At 39.7% G+C, this 21,167-nt stretch overlaps 1 protein-coding gene across 1 annotated transcript in view; it reads left to right on the top strand.

Moving 5' to 3' along the window:
• The window catches only part of LOC117483172 (copine-8), a 74,936-nt gene extending 62,068 nt beyond the window's left edge, over positions 1 to 12,868 (top strand). The window contains exons 17-20 of the mRNA XM_034131384.1: positions 373 to 475; positions 2,654 to 2,711; positions 3,409 to 3,482; positions 8,254 to 12,868. Coding sequence (XP_033987275.1) covers positions 373 to 475; positions 2,654 to 2,711; positions 3,409 to 3,482; positions 8,254 to 8,442 — 424 coding nt within the window. The 3' untranslated portion in view covers positions 8,443 to 12,868. The remainder of the gene's footprint in view (positions 1 to 372; positions 476 to 2,653; positions 2,712 to 3,408; positions 3,483 to 8,253) is intronic.
• The last annotated feature ends 8,299 nt before the right edge of the window (positions 12,869 to 21,167 follow it).

Raw genomic sequence — 21,167 nt, 5'->3', positions numbered from 1 at the left:
TAGAAGAAAGGTGAAGCGTAGCAGGAGCAACTGAAATAATCTCAGTGTGTAAATGTCAGGAACAATCGGTTCACGACTCACGGGGGAACGAAAGGTCACAGAAAGAGAAATTGAAAGTGGTATTGAGCTGAGGATGTATAGAATTAACCAAAAGAGAGATGTACAGGGAGATGTACTTTATTTAATGAGAATAAATAACTTTCAAATGATGTGTAATGCCAAGTATACTGCTTGTATTTCCTTTGAGAACAAGCCAAATCCACACCGAATGATGCTTTATATGTCATGTAGAAGTTGTGAATCACCAGAAGATATGAGGATCGTAGAGAAAAGATAATAAAAACGTTTGGTTTTGTGTGTTTTTCTGTGCAGGTATGCAGCGTCAGTGAAGGATGGCTCCCAGTACTTTGTGCTCCTTATCATCACAGATGGCGTGATCTCAGACATGGCACAGACCAAGGAGTCTATTGTCAACGTAAGTGCGTCTCAATCTACAGCCGACCATTAAGTCTAACCCCTAAAATAAAGAAGAAAAAAGTCAGTTCGCCAAAAGATCACACTCAGTTTTTCCTTTTCAATAACCTTAATTCAGTCATTTGTATATATTGTTCTCACGGTGCATTTAAGGCCCCGTCCACACGGAGACGAAAAACGAACCGATGTCGAAATCAAAAAAGTCTTCTGTCCACACGGAATCGGCTCAAGAAACGTGTCCGTCCACACGAGACCGCTCGACCCGCTGGAGACGCTGTAGTACATATGCCGGGCCTGTAAGTGGCGCTGTACTTCCGCCACAAAATACACCAAAAGCAGCGAATAAGACCCCCCGAGCATGGTTGCCATGGTTGCCTGGTTGCCGTTCTGGTTATTCTCCGCGGTGGATTTAGCAACATGTAGTTCTCCATGTCCACTTGTTGCTGATGGTTGTGGTAGAGGAGCTGTATATTTTGCACTAACATCTGTATCATGGTCAGTAGCGTCTGGAGCACTAATGCAACCCTGTGATCCGCCATTGTTGTTGTTATTGGCGAAACGCATCAGCAATGGTGACGCGGGGGTGAGCAGGAGAGGTGGGGAGAGGCGGGGCTATGATCGTTTAGGGCGTACACACGGTGCCGCAAGCGTTACGTTACCAGACCTTCCCACTTTGGGATGCTTTATCGTTTGAGGGCTCCGTTTCCGCGGTTCCGTTATGGCCTCGTGTGAACGAACCGTCCATACGATAAAGAACTATAGCGGATAACACCCGTTTCGTCTCCGTGTGGACGGGGTCTAAATCAAATGTATACTTGAATTTCTTTGTTAACTTGTAATGTAAATAGTACACAATGTTTACATTTAGTTACAAAATGTATTTATTGTTGATTTTGTATTTTATATAACTTTTAATTAAATAGCAATGCCTTGTCTACATGTCGCTGTGACACATTTCTCAACCTGGGATCAATACAAGTATATTGAATCTTATCTAAAAAGAGAATACGCAGAAAGGATGTCCTACAATACATTAACAAATACTCCTCACTGATTAAACTTCATTTATGTAGCAGATATTTTACACAAAACATGCAATACAATGGAGACAGCTGCTGTTTAGATAAAACCTGTTATTGTGCGTCTAAAGTAGGATTGTGTATGCTTGTCTGTGTGTAGACTGTTCCATTATTCTACATGAATGAAATCAACAAAGAAAGTCATTAGTTATTTTCTCTCCCTCTTCAAAAAAAAGAAGGGACATTTCACGACTTAGTTTTATCATCTGCAACCTTTATGGGCGTTTATGAGCTGCAATATCATTACGGCTGTATCTCTTCTGGGTGCCTCAAGGCGTTGTTTGTGAATCAGAGGAAACATTAACATAAGGGGTTGTTCACATATTTTTTTTTACCCGTCTCTGCATATCAAGAAATATGAAGTGACGGCAGCCTTTTACTCCTGTTATTTTATTTTGTGTTTGCTGTGCTGCCCTCACTTTTGACAGCATGCTATTGGCCCTCCGTCCGTCCCCTCCATCACTGTCACTGCTCCAGAGCACGATGCACAATGCAAACAAAGTGAACAGCAGCATTTTTTGTGAAGGCAGTGATCCATCTCAGGCCTTTTGAAAGCAGGGAGGTTGAGAATAGTGAAATGTTGAGGGGGAAATGTAGGCTGAGAGAGAGGAGGAGGCGGAGATGAAAAAAAATTGGAGTGGAAAGAAAACCCTTACCGAGGGGGGCGAAAAATAAACGAGATGTTTTCATAAGATCATCTATTGCTCTGCCGCCTGAGGTCAACCCATTACTCAATATACGCCGAACACACACGCCCACTCTTTCAAATACCCGCTCTGTGACACACACACACACACACACACACACACACAAACACATGTCATTTATAGGCTGTCAGCGAGTTCTGGCCGTGTTGTTGATTCCCTCGTGTCTAATATTATTCATTGTGAAGCCTCGACCCACGCGGCGTTGCGTGAGGTGCTGCAGAAAACACACACGCTTACACATACGCTGTGTACTACACATACGCTGTGTACTACACATACGCTGTGTACTACACATGTTGACAAGATCTTCTCCTTCCTATTAGTTACATCACCCTACAGGGAAGAAAGTTTTCTCAGAGGAGTTTTCAAATATGTTCCTCTCCTCTCCTGCAGGCCTCCTGTCTGCCGATGTCAATTATCATCGTGGGGGTGGGCCCCGCAGAATTCGATGGTGAGTATGAAGGCATGAACACGATTCAAATCAAACACCAAAATTTTTTGGAGAAAATACACCGATGTCGACAATATTGTACACTGAAAAAACGGAAACATTGACTTTAATTAAATGTATTATGTTAACAGATTTCACATAGCTGTATTAAGTTAGTTGAAAGCAATAATATGAAGTTTAAATACAAAAATATTAGGTTCAACTTAATATTATTGCTTCCAACTCACCTAATACAGTTATGTGAAATCTGTGGACATAATATATTTCATTTAAGTCAACGCTTCAGTTTTTTCAGTGTAAGGTTGACCATTGATGCTTTCACAAATCATTCACAAAGAAGGGAATTTTGATGAATAGTGATCAGTAACTAGGATTTAATGACTAAGTAGGGAAAGGCAAGTCAAGAACAGATCAAATTCAAATAAATAAATTCAGGAAATGACAACATTTTACTGAAAATGCAGCCTTTCAAACCAGAAAAAGACACGTATAAAGTTATGCAACATCAAAAAACCCATCTGGTCTTATATTCAGATATATTGCCCAGCCCTGCTTGTGAGTAATGTTCATATATAATAAACTTCTGTAAACTCTTTAGAATCTGGCTGAAATTAGCTCCATCTTCTGAGATATTCAGTTTTTTACTGGCAGTGACAACAGTGAGAAATAATGTGTGGGTTTTTCTTCTTCTCCTCAGCCATGGTTGAGTTGGACGGCGATGAAATCAGGATCTCATCCAGAGGGAGATACGCTGAGAGGGACATTGTTCAGGTACATAATCCTTCCTTTGTCTCAAACCAGCCCCCCCAACTGCTGTCTCATTATTGTCTGATAACAGTAATCCAAAATGAAAACACGTCCAAGTTTACAAATGAGCTCTGCCTCGTGATCCTCCATCATCACTTTTTTCAGATGTTATCCTTAATTAGTTTTTGTAAAACTGATACTGACTGTATTTTGAGAACCAGTACTGTTAAAATCAAGGCAGTAAAAAAATGACTTCACAGCTCCGGGGTAAATAATATGTGCTGAGCCTCCCTTTATCTGAGTAATGTTTACAATGAGTCTGTGCTTGAAGACAGCCCCTAGCTTTGCTCCATAGTAATATGCTTAACTGATTGATTAAAAGCACGAAACTGAAATAATAACAGCAGACTGAAAGGGTTTCTTATCACGTCACTTAAAGCTTATTTTCCCAAACAAAATTACAATTAAATCAAGTAGACACACAGTAAGCCTGAGAGCCGAAGGACATTTGCCCACTTTGCCTGGCTGGTAGAAAATAGCACAGCCTTAAAGCTGCTGCCAGTCATCTTGATCTCCGTGTCATTTGATAACTCGAAGGCACAATGAACAGCATTTGTCGGTTGTTGTTTTATAAACACAACATTCAAAGTTGCCTGTGAATGCCAGATTCCCTCTTAAGTGTTTGGGTGTTTCACCTCTCTTTACTTGCTGTGTTCACCATTTCCATGGTTTCCTATTGGATCCATTCTCACGACCTGGGACCTGGTCTCTGCATTATTTTTAAAATAATTCAACACCCAGAGATGTCCTAACAACAGCAAAATAAGAACATTCAGACACAAGGCTAGTGATTATTAAGAGGGATATTTTATGAGTCTATACATGGTATTTATGAAAATCGTAATCATTGTGCCTTTAAATATGCGAAAGTATAAAAACCTGTTTATTGACATTTCGATGCTGGACAATGTAAGACTTTCAGGAAGACATTCCCCCCAAAATCACAACTTGAGAGGATTATTTGGAAGTGTTGAAGGGTTTTTGTGCAAACCTGTTTAATATGAACGCCTTAAAAAAGCATTTGCCCAGGCTGTTCATCTTTTTTGGTGCAGACACCTGGTCATCTTGACCTCATGCTGCACCCCAGATGGGAAGATGGACAAACAAATGCACCACACACATACACAGAGAGATAATGGTGTCTACCCAGTATCTACGGAGAGTCTGCTTATTTTCTGTATCTGTGTATGAACTGAGACCTCGGCTGAACCCCGGCCTACAGGGCAGCTCAGCTACTGATTGGAAAACAGTCACAAAGACCATGAATTTATTCAAAAATACAACAATATGCTACTGAAAAGTACAAGATTGCTATGATTGGCTGCTCATAATCTAAACTATGATTAGTTTCTAGTCATTCCTTCAGCCTGTCAATCATCCGTCTTCATCCCTTTTCATGAAGTCCTTTTGTATCGTCGTTTTGCTGAAAGGGATCAGCCCACAAAGACAATTATTCCTTTTCACACTCGTATCACCCCCTGGCACCAAAGCAAAAAGAAGAAATGCAAACATGCAGAGTGAGCCGTTTGTTTGTTGCGGGTGCCACACAGTAAAGTCACACTCTTCTCCATAACGCAGCCATATTTTGCTCCCTCACCCCACGTTAGCTAGTGATGCACGCTCGTTAGCTGGCTCTTTAACAAGCTGAAGAACACACACACACACACATACGCTGCACAGGAGGAGGTGGTGTCAAACTAAGTTTCATCTCTGGAACATTCCACCAGTTCTGCCTACAGATTCTCATTATCAGCCAGCTAATAACCCGTTCTTACATGGCGAGGGTTACATTTCGCAGCCAGGGCTTCCAGTACAAATTGGCCTCTCATGTGGGCTTGTGATCAGGTCAATTAAAAAGTCTTATACCTTTTCTCATTAGTCAGGCAAAATCTATGTGTAAGAGCGTACAACCTTTGGTAAGGTAAGTGAAATACGCCAGCAGTTCTTTCACTACAGTACAGCAGGTGGATTAGCATTGTAACGAGGACAGCGGTCTTAAAGCCGTAAATAATGAGTCACAGCTGATGGTTCGTGAGGAAAATAATGAAATGCATATTATATGTGAGTCTGAATGTGTATGTCAGTTTACCGCCTGTTTTGAGGTGAAGTGGCACTATCTGTAGCTCTGTCTTTCATGAAACTGTTGACCTACATGAGATCTAAGTCACATTCGTAACAAGCTTTTTGGTCTCATCACAGTCTAACCTCTGCCTCTATCTGTTTGTTAGCAGGAATATAGAAAAAACTACTCTCAATTTGCATGAAACTTTGTGGAAGGGTGAAGCATTAGCCAAGTTTTTAAACAGATTTTAATCACTTGGAAGATGCAGGCATTATTTTTCACTTGGCAGAGGTCTGCACTCTCCAAGTGCCCTTCCAGTTTCATTGCACTTAATAACTGAGATGTATTAAGATGAAAATAGGAACCTAGTTGTTATAAAATAGATGTATTTATGTGTTATTGAGTCCAAAATAACTTAGCTGTGATTAAATCAAGAACAGCAATTAATTCACATGTTCTGCGGCACATTTTTCATTATACCTGACATAAAAAGGATGTCAGCGAGTTTCAAACTGTCTGATTTTACAGATATTAAGCACTGACATTGGAAGGGGAATCAGTATTAACTTGGTCTTGGTATATAGCTGCTGGCTCTGTGCCTATCATGTCAATTTTAAAGATTTAAGCTGTTTAATTTCACACCCCAGCAGCCCCAATGGAAAACATAATATTCTGGCTAAATAAAGCATGTCACTAAATTGCACATTCCTTGTTTCCACTTTAACCGCTAATTCCTCTGACCTTATGGATCGGATTTTTCTCCATGTACTGTTCAGTAGAAGTCTTTGACATTCACCTCCTCCAGTTCACCAGACAACCAGACACCAGCGTTTCATTTCAGAAAATAGGTCTTAATTAGGAGAGGCTCTCTTGTCTGTAGCAATAATCCTGCAGCTCTTAAGATCTTATTCCACTTTAAAAAGTGAACAAAGAAACAAAAGGATGAAGTGTGTTACATCATTCAAATTATATTCTTTCTCCCCACTGTTTCTGCTCCATTACATCATTCTGTTTTTAATCTTCTTTCCAATCTTTGTTCTTTGTCTGTTTTCTTCCTCTGACATTTTTTCTGCAACATTCTGTAAATCTCTACTTTTTCTCCACCAACTGTGATCATTTCCCCTCAGTGTTTTCTCCTCTCCCCTCAGTGTTTTCTCCTCTCCCCTCAGTGTTTTCTCCTCTCCCCTCAGTGTTTTCTCCTCTCCCCTCAGTGTTTTTTCCTCTCTCCTCAGTGTTTTCTCCTCTCCCCTCAGTGTTTTCTCCTCTCCCCTCAGTGTTTCTCTCTCCCCTCAGTGTTTTCTCCTCTCCCCTCAGTGTTTTCCTCTCTCCTCTCTCCCTCAGTGTTTTCTCCTCTCCCCTCAGTGTTTTCTCCTCTCCCTCAGTGTTTTCTCCTCTCCCCTCAGTGTTTTCTCCTCTCCCCTCAGTGTTTTCTCCTCTCCCCTCAGTGTTTTCTCCTCTCCCCTCAGTGTTTTCTCCTCTCCCCTCCGTGTTTTCTCCTCTCCCCTCAGTGTTTTCTCCTCCCTCAGTGTTTTCTCCTCTCTCCTCAGTGTTTTCTCCTCTCCCCTCAGTGTTTTCTCCTCTCCCCTCAGTGTTTTCTCCTCTCCCCTCAGTGTTTTCTCCTCTCCCCTCAGTGTTTTCTCCTCTCTCCTCTCAGTGTTTTCTCCTCTCCCCTCAGTGTTTTCTCCTCTCCCCTCAGTGTTTTCTCCTCTCCCCTCAGTGTTTTCTCCTCTCCCCTCAGTGTTTTCTCCTCTCCCCTCAGTGTTTTCTCCTCTCCCCTCAGTGTTTTCTCCTCTCCCCTCAGTGTTTTCTCCTCTCCCCTCAGTGTTTTCTCCTCTCCCCTCAGTGTTTTCTCCTCTCCCCTCAGTGTTTTCTCCTCTCCCCTCAGTGTTTTCTCCTCTCCCCTCAGTGTTTTCTCCTCTCCCCTCAGTGTTTTCTCCTCTCCCCCTCGTCTTAATGAACCATTCTCTAAAACCCAGGTTGACAAATGCAGCAAGGGACTGTTGATTTTGCCAGTGACATTACAACTGTCTTAAGAAGATTGTATTAGCTGTGATTGAGATAATTGAGATAATTAGAAAAGAAAATTCAGAAAAGACGTAATCAGATTACTGTTACAAAACGCGGGATTACTTGCAGGATTACAATGTATCAATAAACACCCAGGTAGACGTACTTGCTTTAGTAATTAAAGGTTACTTTCATTTTTTGAATGCAGTAAGTGGACACCTGGATTATTATAGCAAAAATTGACTTTGCTTTTAATTTATATATTAAACTAAAACACTTTTTGTAAATTCTACTATTCTGAAGGTCTAGCCTAAATTTAAGTGGACACATTTTTTATCCTAAATACAGTATCTTGGTTTCTTCTTTTCTAAGATAACATTGTTCTGTTGCCTTACATTATACACTTCAGTAAAAAACATCGTATTGGTATTCCTTTTCTTTCATTTATTTGCATTGCGTTTGATGTTGACGCAATCCAAAATATACGGAAAGTAATCAGGTTAAACTCCTTTAATATTGTGATACTTAGTTTATGTTACAGATTCCTTTTTTAAAGTAACCCTCCCAACGCTGTACAAACACGATATTGTGCTAGAAGTTTGGCAGCAGCTTCTGGACTGTAGATTTGCCTATTTACCTCCCTTTCCTCCCTCCCCTCTCCCTCAGTTCGTCCCGTTCAGAGACTACATCGACCGGACGGGGAACCACATCCTGAGCATGGCGCGGCTCGCCAAAGACGTCCTGGCCGAGATCCCCGACCAGTTCCTCTCCTACATGAGGACCCGCGGGATCAAGCCGTCCCCAGCGCCGCCTCCCTACACGCCGCCGGGGCAGCCCATACAGACCGAGATATGAGGAGCCGAGGAGAATCATGTTTCCGAGTCGGGGGTTAGCTGAACCCACCGTGCGAAATACTTCCAATCTCCCTGAAGCCGCTCTCTAATGCCTTGTCGTCGTGGATCACGGTGTTTTTTTCTCGTGTTCAGGAAGCTGCATGTCGGGCCTGGAGAGTGTGCTTTGGAGGACAGGAAAAGCCAATGAGAGTCTGTTTACTTCCACCGTCAAGCATTCCTGTTAATGTCTGGAATTTTGTTTTTTTGATAGAGTTGGAAGAGTCTGAATGCTCCCTGGGAGGATGAGAAGGAATGAATGAAGGACAGCTTTGGAAACATTGTGAAGAGAATGTCTCCAGACAAATCAAAGGAATCACTTGATCTTTTTTCCTGTAAATAACCGGACATGTGTTCTTTCTCTTATCTCTCTCCGACCCACTCATTGTTTACAGTAAACGCTAACAAGGATTTTTACTGTTGATACTTTTATATTCACACAGTTTCTATATGAAGCTCGATATATTCTCTCTCGCTCTCTCTCGCTCTCTCTCCCTCTCCCTCTTTTTCTCTCTCTCTCTCTCTCTCTCTCTCTCTCTCTCTCTCTCTCTCTCTCTCTCTCTCTCTCTCTCCTGGTGTCAGGTAGCAGCAGTGCAGGTCCTGGTAGCTCTTCTGTACCGTACCGTGCTGTACCGTACTCTATTCTTGTGTTTCTATTAACCTTTTTGCATGAGTGTAGCCTCGGTGAAGTGCATGCATATACTGTAGTATCCCTGCACTACCTCTTCTACCCATTTGTCTGTCTGTCTGTGGGGGGGGGTGAGTGTGTGTCTGCCTGTATCTCCATTAGTCACCTCACCCTCTCTGTCTGTCTGCACTGCTCTCAGGTCCGTCTATACATCTCCCTTTTGCAGCTTTTCTTCCAGTCTTTAGTTTTCACTTTTCATTCAAAAATGTCACACAAGTTAGGGTTAGGGTTAGGGAAGCCGAAATAGAAAATGCTTTTTTTTCTTTTTGCTCATCAGTAAAGAAAAGGGTTTTATTACAAAATGTAATGATAAGCAAAGATTTCAATTGAAATGCAGAATGTTTGCCCTACTTCCCAGAGATATGGTGTCAAATGTCTTTTAAAAGACAGCATGTTTATTACTATTATTCTTTTCAGGTGCTTTTTTTATATAATCCTGCTTTGCCCTTGGAATGGCAGTTTCAGCTGGCCTCTTCGGTCCACACTGAAATATATTAACAATCTTTTTAAGGAGTGCCATAAAATAAAATAAACGGAGCAACATTAACAAGACACAGCTGGAGAGGGCAGGTAAAGACACAAGGGCAGAAAGGAGATCACACACAGGGGGAAACAGGAAGTCAAACCAGACAAGACACAAAGAGAAAGTTCATTTCTCTTTGTGATCATGACACATTCATGTTCCCCTGAGGATGAATTGTAAAATTTCGCTTATCCTCTGATTTTTCATCTAGCGCTATCATCAGGTTATATTTTGTATTTGACTAAATGCGTGCAAAACTAATGACATGTCCATCATCCAACTTTAACAAACAAATGTTTTACATTTCAGATGCAAATTTGTTTTCTGTAATGATGAAGATGATGAGCAATTTCAGTTTTTTCGCATTTTATATAATTTGTGTCATATTTATTTGATTTCTGAATGCATGACTCTCTCCTGTCTCTCTCCCTATCTCTTTCTATCTGTGTCTATGTTCTCCTCCAAACTGCCTTGGCAATATGATGCCCACGTGCCCAGGGGTTTCGTCTCATTGTGTCGTCCAACACCACGTCCCCGCCCCATGTTTAAAACGACAACAGCTGCTCTCAAACTGAATACTGTTTGAGCATCAAGAGCCCAATGGTCAAAAATGCAGAGAAAAACACACCTTTTTCCCTTTGTTGGCTTTTTGTTCCACTTTTTGCGTTGTGTACTTTTTATTGCACCTTTAGCTTTGATATAGCTTTTAAAACCTTTTTTTTTTATGACGTGTATTTTTTATGTGCCAACCATGTGTAAGAGGATGATTTGTGTGATTCACTGAGGATGTCTTTATCATTTGTTCTAAATGACGCCTAATGAAGGTCTGTTTTTGTCATGAATGTTGAGGGACTGTTCAGTGTTTCAAAGAGTGGATGTGTTAATGAGATTTGTGAAAAGTCATTCGATTAAATGTTTGAAATGTCTCCGGTCATGATTGAATTACATGCAATTTAAGCATTGCAGTGATGTTAAAGCTTCCCGTAATTTTGTTGTATCAACACCCTACAGTCTTAAATTATAGCACAAACATTATCATATTTTCTTTTAATTACTGTAAACCTCATGATCATCCCATAATCTGCTGATTACTCTGATGTCTTATCAATAGAGACTTTTCATCTATTATCAATCCAACACTAGTTACAGACGTCTTGAGTGTGTTTCAAAAGCAAATGTGTCTTTGATATACAATTTATGTGCTGAGTTGCTGCTACCGGCTGCACTCAGGTCTATTGCATAATTTTGGCCATTTTTCCAGCAGTGAAAATTAACATTGTGGCTCGAATTTAGGAAAAAAACATGGAAAGTGACACTATCAACCCAGATGTCTTAAGACACTACGCAGTGAGCAAACCTTAACTGACATTTTCTACATTTTCTTTTAAATCTTACATCGCTGCTTTCTCTAGCTTGATATAATCTTTTTTTTTTTCTTTACAGTCCTGTGTACTGTAGTAGCCACTGTAGCAAAATTGGACTAACTGTGTGTTTGCTTAGCCAGTGGAGTCGTGTTCCTGCAGCCACCCACTGTGTTCACAGCGTAGCGCGGCACATCATTAGGACTGCAGGTCATTCTACGCAGCTCATTACTGCCTCAGCAGATACACTGTAAAACTGTTAGGGATCCAGCACTGCGGGGGTCAAACAAGACATTTCTTAGAGTCAGCTAAGTGTTTGATGTTAGTGCTTGGTGACAACTTAGCATACATCCCTTCTGGTGGAGACACATTTCTATACAAAGACTTTTTAAAAAGCCTGTTGATATAGCCACTGTTAACACTAATTACGGCTACGGGGTTAATATTTAACAACTGTTATTTTATTGGTTCAATGAGAATATTCTACTCATCAAAGTAATTGCTATATTACTGGTAACATGTACATTTCTGAATCAAACTGACTGATTTGTCAGGAAAACTCTGTCTAAAGTTAGCTATCATTAGCTAGGCATCTAGCTAACTCTATCTAACATTAGCCACTGTAAGCTAGTTTACATTCCAGACCAAGAAAAGCTGTAGTGGTAGTGCCAGTGAAATGTATTGCTTATGTATTCAACTTTGTAAGAGGAAGAATGTAATTTCTTCTTTCAAAAGTCTCAGATATCTTTTTAAAGATGATCCCAACAAAAACAAGGGAGAAAGGTAACGGAAAATGTACTCAACTTTTTGACACCTTCAATGAAGCTTCCTATAAATGTATTTATAAAATCTTTGAAATTATAATTGGCTGACCAGATTTAAACCTGGGAGTTGTTGTTACATGGTGGACCTTTTTATAAAAACAGCCTACAGGATGTCCCTGTCTTGCCATTTGAATGGCTAACTACCTCCTGTTTCAAGTCACATGGTCTTCAGCAAATCAATTTCAGGGTAGGAAAATACATCTCTTACGTCATGCTCATCTCGCCATAATTAATGACAACAATCATAGTTTTTATTAGTTTTACTTAAAATGTTGGCCTTTCTTTGCTTTCATACAAACACATTATTGCCATAGTCATTGGTGCCTGTTATTTTCTGTTGGTCTGCTTTGTGTGGACAGAAATTATTAGTTAAACTCATTAACTTTGCCCCTAAAAGTGTGTGTACGGGTGTGCATGCCTTTGATATAAATATTCTTTGTGCGTGTGAGCGTGTGTGTGTGTGTGTGCCTATGTGTGGCACCTTTTTATAAGAGTGTTTTAATAGACAATGTGAGGTGTTAACACACATAAGATCTTTGTTTACTAAAGCTATCCAAATAATATATTGTATGCTCGTCATATCTTCTTAACAACGTGCACTATGTTTGCATGTACAGTTTTACAAAGGATGCACCAGTTCCTTTTGTTGAAAACTGGTTGTATTGAAATATAAAAATCTATATGATAATTAACTGTACAAAATGGCCTTAAATCTTTCACAGATTTTCTTGGAATTGTGCGATGCCTTCTTCAGAAAAATGAATTGTTTTGATGAATTAATTGTTATATATTTTGTGTCAGTGTTTCTATTGCTTTTTAGTGGATTTTCTTTGCACAAGTTGAGTTATGGAAAAAATAATGATCTTGTACTTTTTTGAAAACGTGATTAATCAGAGAAAGCATGGCTGAAGTACTGATTGTCTGATAATACATATAATAGATGACTATTTCTGTATCAAACTGGATTTTTAAATAAATATTCATATCGAACACAATCATTGCTGGAGTTCAGTATCTTGAAATACCTCTTCTCATATTTTTGTCCATTCTTTAGGTTTTCTTAGTTAGTAAGTACTAAGTAGAAAGCAACGTGCTTAATGCCGCTGCAAAACCTGTAATAGTTATCACTCAGATTTATTTCCGAGAGTAATTGGCACATGTTTTAATAGGTGAAAAGTAACACCTAATGCTCTGTCACACATCTCTGCTTGTCTGTCGGGGGTTGATGGGATTCTTCGTCAACACTCAAAAGCTCAGCAAGTACTTTGACAGGTGCTGAGATCCCTGATTTTCAGATGTCATGATTCATCTTGTTTTTGTTAGCATTTTAGGAAATTGTCAGTCTCACTCCTGCCACTCAGGTTACAGAGTTCCCTGCAGCAGTGTTTGCCTTCCTTCTATGAGAGCTTACTTAATACTTACTTGAACTTACTTAAAAAAGCAATAGCTGGGAGTGGGGAGGTGATTAGCTTTGCTTAGCTTAGCCTAGCATTAAAGGCTTGGGGAAACAGCTAGCTCTGGCTCTTGATACAGTTATACAAATACACCTCCCAGCATTAATAAAGCTTACTATTAACCTCTTTGGTTGTTAAGAGCTTTAAAAGGTTATAGAAGTGTATTGTTTATACTTTTGCGAAAGCCAGGCTAAGTGTTCCCCAACTGCGTCAAGTCTTCATGCTAACAGCTAACAAGCTCTCTGCTCTAGCGTAATACTAAAGGACAATAGTATCTCAACTTACTCTTTGAATGAAAGCAAGTTTTTCACAAAAATAAAATCTTTCTTACTTTCTTTAAATGCAGCATTTATACATTTATATAATACCCTATGAATGCATTTCCAAACATTCGGTCTACCTACGCTGTAAAATGTATTATCTCGTCCTGGGAGAGGGATCCCTCCTCTGTTGCTCTCCCTGAGGTTTCTCCCATTTTTCCCTTTAAACTGTGGGTTTTTCTCTGGAAGTTTTTCCTTGTACAATGTGAGGGTCTAAAGACAGAGGGTGTCGTTTTCTCATACTGATATTCTGCACAAACTGTGCTGTTGTATTTGCTGTAAAGTGTCTTTACTGTAGGGTATTTTTATTATATGTACAGCACTTTGGCTCGACCAAAAATCGTTTAAAAATGTGCTATATAAATAAAACTTGATTTGATTTGATTTGATTCAGTGTTTGAAATATTCTAGATTTTACATAGAAGTTGTGCAACTGTTTTCTTGCTTGTCTAGTAGTTGATACTTTTGAACCACACATGCTGGTATATTTTTCTTTTAAAATAATTTTTAAAAGTTATTTTGAAGCTTTAAATACATTGATGTTATAATATGTCACTTTATACTGACTCAACTCACATTCCCCTCTAATCACCAATATATGTGTCGAAATTAGCTGCTGTTTACATGGTAACTTCACTTGCCGTGTGTCTCAAAGTCCCAATTAACACTATTTCTCCAAACTCATCTCCTTCCGTGCATCTGTTTCTAGCTTGAAAATAAACACGATAAACATCTCTCATCTTTAAAGGTCCCATGTCATGGCCATTTCTACTGATCATAATTCCATTGTTGAGGTCTACTAGAATAGATTTATATTGTGCAATTTTCCAAACTCACATTGGTTTCTCATACAGCATCTCTGTATAGTATGTGTATTCACTCTCTGTCCTAAACGGCTTGTTGGAGCTCCTGCCCCCCCCCCTCCCTATGAGCCCAGTGTGCTCTGATTGGTCAGCTCGCCCACTCTGTCGCCCACTCTGTTCTGATGAGTCCACCACCGTTACAGCGGAACATCAGTGATTATGTGTTACAATGGCGTTTGTTAGCAACCAGAAAAGGACACCAGCAATGACAAACAGATGAGAATGCTGCGTGGGGTCTGGGTGCCGTGTTGGCGGGACGTTGCGCGGCACGCTGCTGGAGCGGACAGTGTGAGCTGGCTTGCTGCGGGGGATCTGCGAGACAGCGAGACACAGCGAAACCCAGCCTGAACCCAGCCCGAGCACACACACACACACCTGCAGCCTGGCTGTGAATCTGCGTGTGTGCTCAGAACGAGCCCAGGCCAAGCCCCGCCGCGTCTCGGTCTCAGGCTGAGTTCAGGCTGAGTTCAGGCTGAGAAATCCACCAATCCGCGGAGACGTTACGTCACTATACCCAATACGTCACTGTACTTACTACACTATAAGAAGAAAACAATGGAAAAAGAAAAATCTCCAACGAGGCGTTCTGGGGCAGCATACACAGTGTGTTAGAGTTTTACTGGCTACAGGGTGTAATTTGAGGGTTTGTGACTCTGCAGACCGTTTACATGCATAAAAAGCTACATAACACACAAGGGGACGGGTAATAACCGGAAAAGCATGACATGGGACCTTTAAGTTAGGTAAACACCATGTTTTATACATATGCCAATTATCTCCTTGGTAAGCAACACAGGTAAATAAAGACATTTCCAATGAGACAATAAAGCTTCGCTGTTCATTAACAATGGAAAGTGTTTTTATTGCTAATTACATATGCGACACATTGGTTTTGATAACTTTTCAAGCCAATACAAATATAAAACCATGTAATTGAGCGGAATTTTTCAAACTGTTAGAGTTGACTTGAACACTATACACAATAAAATAATACATTCACAGTACAGTGTCAAAATGATGTTGATAATAAAAATGGTGACAGATGTAATAAAGTATGGACGCAGTGTCCTGCTGTCCACATCGGCCCCAATAAATCACCATCAACCCTCTCGTGTATATTAGATGGATGTCAGGTGTTGGAATGTCAATTTTCCCCCTTCATAAATAAACACAGACGCCGGACAAAATTGTCTGATGAATTTTTCCTTACTGCTGATCCACATTTGCATAAATTTGCTAAATTAACTCACTCAGTTGGCTTCACATTTGGCCCTGCTTAAAATCAAGCCTGAAATTGTGAATTGGCAGCCTGAAGTGAAGGGAAATTAGAGCTTAAACAAAGTTTGTTGCCTACATTTAAATAAAAATAGGACAGCAAAGAAGGCAGATTCTGTCAAACCAAATAACGGTTTATATTAGTTGTGACGTAAATTGCACTTAGACTTAAAATGATCCACCAAAAGCAATTTTCATTAACTCCTTCTTTATGTCGGCCTCGAGATGACTTTCCTGTCAACTGGGGAAAAAAACGTTGCATTATGGAAAAACTATTAAACCTACCAATATTAATAAGGCCCTCAACATGTGTGACAACTAATGCCAGCATATGTATTTTATGAAGTTTTGAAATGCATTTGTAATCCTTATAATGTGTTTGTATTTAGCCTAATGACATTTTGTATTTACAGCTGTGTGGAGGGAGGAGTCAGGTCAGCAAGGGAATGCAACACCTGATCTGATTGCACATTACTTTACTTATTGGTGGCAGGCCTTCAGTCTCTGTTTGTTTGGTTACCTTTTGGGGTGTTTCTCTGCCCTCTATAACAGCACCGCACGCTTCTTGTTTTTGTTGCAGTGTAGTTTTATCTCCTCCTTTATTTCAAACTTCTTTTGTCCTACCCTGAAGCAGCCTGAGACCTGGGAATGCATACCGTGCAGAGCTTTCATTTTACAGGATAAAGTCAGTGCCTATTTAATTGTATTACCTCCGCCAGGGGGATAATGTTTTCGTATTAGTTTGTTTGTTTGTCAGCAGGATTAAAGAAAATCTACAGGCAAGATTTGGAACTTTGAAAGGTGAAGTCATGGGCTAAGAAAACCCATTAAATGTTGCAGCTAATCCAAATCACATGCAAGGCAGATACACACATTATCTTTTACTCATGGAACGACTTTGATGGAATGCAATTCTAGTTTTTATGTTTTGTTATGTACAGGTTTTAAGAAAGAAACAAATAATTCTAACAAGTCTTCCACACTGCTGGCTGTGAAATGAAAACAGTAGGTCCTGTGTGGATACTGGATTTTTCCAGCCAATGCTTGGTTGAGCATTAGGATGAGCAAACAGCCCAAAATACACACTCATACAGGTACAGAAAAACACTTGGAAGTGTGAAAAGCGTTTTGAATCTGTCGTTCAGGGGCCAAATGGTGTTTTTTTTGTTTTTTTTTAAACATTATATAAGAATTAACTTGCTGTAGGAAAAAAACTGTCATTACTTTTTTGAGAGATTTCATATGAACAATTTGAAAAGTGTATCACTGTATTTTAATATTTAAATAATTCAATATTTATGGCCAAAAAAATCAACAATGGAAGCTAAAAATGCATCTGTAAGTTGAATTCATTAACACTTTACCATTTAGAAAACCCACAAGCCACAAACGGTTAATTCCTGTAGGTCCACGGAAGAAAAGAAACAGAACACAGTGTGTTAAGGCAGGACCCCGTCACTCATAGTGTGAAAGGTATTAGGAAAATAAGTTTCCTAATACCTTTCTTTAACTAAGACATATCCTGAGGCAGGAAGAATTTTGTTTGTGCCATTTACTCATTGTCCAAAAAAAGCAACTGTCACATATCTTGCCGTTCTCTAACCTGAGGCAAAATGTACTTTTTAAAAACCACAGTTGGTGAAAAACAAAGAGAAGACACATAGTCAAATTGCTTTGTAAAAAACTAGAATTACTGCCTCACAGTTGTGACTCCAACAAGTCAAAATGCAGTGTACATCCATGTCCGTCCAAAATGTCTTAATTATACCATATCATGTATTCACATTAACAAAGAATATGCCATTGGTACAGTACAAAGCAGATTTATCTGGAATGGCTACAGGATTCAGGAAAGATATTCGGTGGGATGATTGGGGTCGATATCAGGGATGGAATGGGGTCGAGGAAAGAAAAGGGAAAAAGGGGGGCGGTTACCGGGGGATGAACTGAAGCGTAAGATTGGTCAGGGTCATGTGCGATGGTATGATTGGGGTCGAGAAAAGGGATGAAATAGGATATATCGCATGGGGATGAACCAGGCCGAAGGGGGTTATGGTGTGGCTGGAGCATCTTGAAACCGGGGGTCGACACTCAGAGGGGGGGCACGTCCTCGCGCTTCGTGCATCATCATCCCCTCCTTGGTATACATTCAGGACCTTTCATGTAGTGAGAGAGATGATAAGATGGTTTGTTTACATGGAACCATCCAAAAAGCGTCATTGGAAACTGTTGTGAAAAAGGCCAGTTGCTCTTAAAAAACATACATCTGATACATCTGTCAATCAAATTCTCACCGAAGCCAGTCAGGAGGACAGGGTGCTACCACTTAAGAAGCTGCCATGGTTATTTAGTTGCTTGTATGTGTAATTGCGCACAAATACCTCGCCCATCTGACAGTAGCTCCTAGGTCTCGACACAAAAACATTGTGTAAAGCCAGAAAGGCGGAATTGTATTGACCTTGACTTTTACCACAACATTTTCAACGGTTCATCCTTGAGTCTGAATGTACTTTTAATGATGACCGACCAAAAACCCCAAAACAAAATGTCGTTGACCATGGCTAGTGCCGTTGTTGAGGAAAAATATCATACATTTTGAGTAGCAGTTTCATTGGAATCAGCTCTGTCAACATGAAAATATATGCAGTTCAAGATGGACTAAGGATCACTAAAAAGATCATATTTTGTTAAAACATTTATTCACAGACAAGCAGAACTTTAAGATATCATTAATTTATCCATGTCCAAAAGTTGCCTGTTAAAAATACAGTACTTTCAACTATTGTTTTCTGCTACAAAATGAATAATTTGTACGATTTGAAATTCAGGAGAGTCAGATACAAATGTAATATTACTGTATATGATTCCGTGGTGTAATGCAAAGGTGATTTGTGTCTTATTCTTACTGCACATACAGGAGAGCCTGGTGCATGCTTCTGGTTGATTTGAATAGCTCTCTTTTCCCAGCGTCCCTTGAGGCCAAGGGAGGAGATGGATAGATTGATTGAGAGGCAAAGAGAGGCAGAGTGAGGGACATGTGCTAATATCACTGTCAATCAACATCTAATGCAACGCCAGCACAGAGAGAGGGAGAGAGAGAAAAAATACAGTACAAGCACAACAACACACACACACACACACACACACACACACACACACACACACACACACACACACACACACACACACACAGGAGCAACACTGCTCCTTAACAGCAATAGAACCAAACATCAAGGTCAACAAAGGCAAGCTGCTCATAGAGGATATGACACTCAAAATGCATGAAAAACAATAACTCGCATGATTGACATAAGCATACAAAACACTCCGGACTTAGAGAAACAAACATTGATTCTGTAAGAACATAATTCCTTTGCTCTTTAATTGTTTAAATATTCTTTTTAATGATGATGTGGTAATTAGTTGATGCAAAAAAGGGTTGTGTGACGGTTTGGTCCTTTCAAAAGACTTGATGTCTTAATGCTTGTGTAAGTCTAATGAACACTGCGGTCGGTGTCTGTCACCCGGGGTTGTAATTATGTTCACTTGTCACTTCCCGACACAGACTGTAGCTTAGCAACCTGCCAAGGAGACACAGCTAAAGTTAAATCTCATTTAAATATTCCCCAGAAATTATAGATAAAATAAATTGGTAAATTGAAGATCATATCTGGAAGGTCACCCATGAGAAATGTCCCTCACAACGCCATAAAAGCTTTACAGGCAGCATGATGGAAACGGTGATATGAATGTGGGCAGGTTGTATAATTACTGTGTGCCGTTAATAAAACAAAACACATGTTTTCGCTGCTCCGCCCACTGAACTCCCACTGTTCTTACTTAAATAGAACATTTTCCGCATGTGCTGTAATTGTTTCTTAAAGGTGCTAAGAGATGTCAGTTAGCTGGTGTGTTCATGTTCATGAGTCCATTGTGTAACTTTTTAAGATGATTTTTCTTATTAAATGATTTTCTTACAGTATATGTTATGTCTAAATTAGATCTTTATTTGTGTTAAAAGCAGAGGTATGAGCCATCTAGCACTTTATTTTTTCATTCCCACGTTCTGGATATTGTAAGTGCACAAATAGACCTATCAATTTCCATCATATGTGTTAATTACCATTTGAACAGTGTTTTGACATGTATGTCACCAATAAATTAACAGAATAGTTTATAAGAATGACAAATGTTTGCTAAATCACTTAGCAATAATAAAATAAGGAATTTAAAAGAAGCCTATAGGGTATTTGGTATATAAATCATGACATATATCATACAACTTACTATCATAGGTAAAGCCTTTAAAATGAGGTTGTATCAGCTGCTTTGACTTTAAGTGTCTTTTATTACTTGGCATACGATAGGCATTTCATATCGAATGAAAACTAAAATGTACTTAATCAAATACTTCTCAAAAAGGCAGCTTCACTTCTTCTTTGTGTTCAGTGCTGGCTAGCAATTTGTAGCAAGTTGCTTAACTAAGATGATGAACATTTTAAACAATTTTGCTCCTAAATATTGGCAAGTTAGCATTGCCATTGACCATTGTGAGGATGTTAGCATTCTAACATTGGCATAGCTCAAATGTACGATGTATTAACTGGCTTTTTCAGAATCAGCGCAGCCATGAAAATATGAAACGTGTTTTTTTCTCATTTTAAGATATGTCAGATAAACTATTCTTGGTATATTTCACATTTACATTGCCCACTTGCTAGCTGCCTGGCTGGTTTCTAGACGCTAATATTCTATTTCCTAGCAGCAGTGTGACTTTACCACTTAAACCCTAAGCATATTGCGTACATGACCTCCAATGTGGCCACCAGAAGCTCACTAGTGCCATTTGAAGGCAGCATAAGTTGAGCCTGGTAGCATGGTAACTCTTCAGTCTGTTTATTTACCCTCTGATTGATTCATATTTCACACAGATAACAACAAAAATAATGTAATACAATTATTCCATAATAGCTTCTGTGATTTTGACGTGTCATGATAACACATGGTGTCCTCTGCCTCTCCATCTGTTTCTTCACGGCACAGTACCATCACAATGACTTAAGGTAGCGATAACGAGGAAACAAAGTTTGATGTCTTGAGACTACGGAATAATTATGCTGTGTACTCAGGATGATGGAGTTTCTCTAAGAGCGTGAGATAAAATGGCAACTTGGCACATGGCCGCTCAGAAAACGAATGGTTTTTATTGTGCTTGCTGTGTTTAATCAGTAGACCCCCACCACACACACTCATACTACACACATACTACACTGACAAGAACCTTGCTTTTGTCTCGATTAGCAGTACATATGAGGCCACTTGTTCTCCCTAACCTGGCTTGATATATTATGCATCACAGCTAAGCGTTGCTGTGTGTAAGTG

This window comes from Trematomus bernacchii, unplaced genomic scaffold, assembly GCF_902827165.1.
Source record: "Trematomus bernacchii unplaced genomic scaffold, fTreBer1.1, whole genome shotgun sequence".
Classification (NCBI taxonomy): Eukaryota; Metazoa; Chordata; class Actinopteri; order Perciformes; family Nototheniidae; genus Trematomus; species Trematomus bernacchii.
Note: the sequence above shows the minus strand (reverse complement) of the source record. Positions and strands in the feature narration are given on the sequence as shown.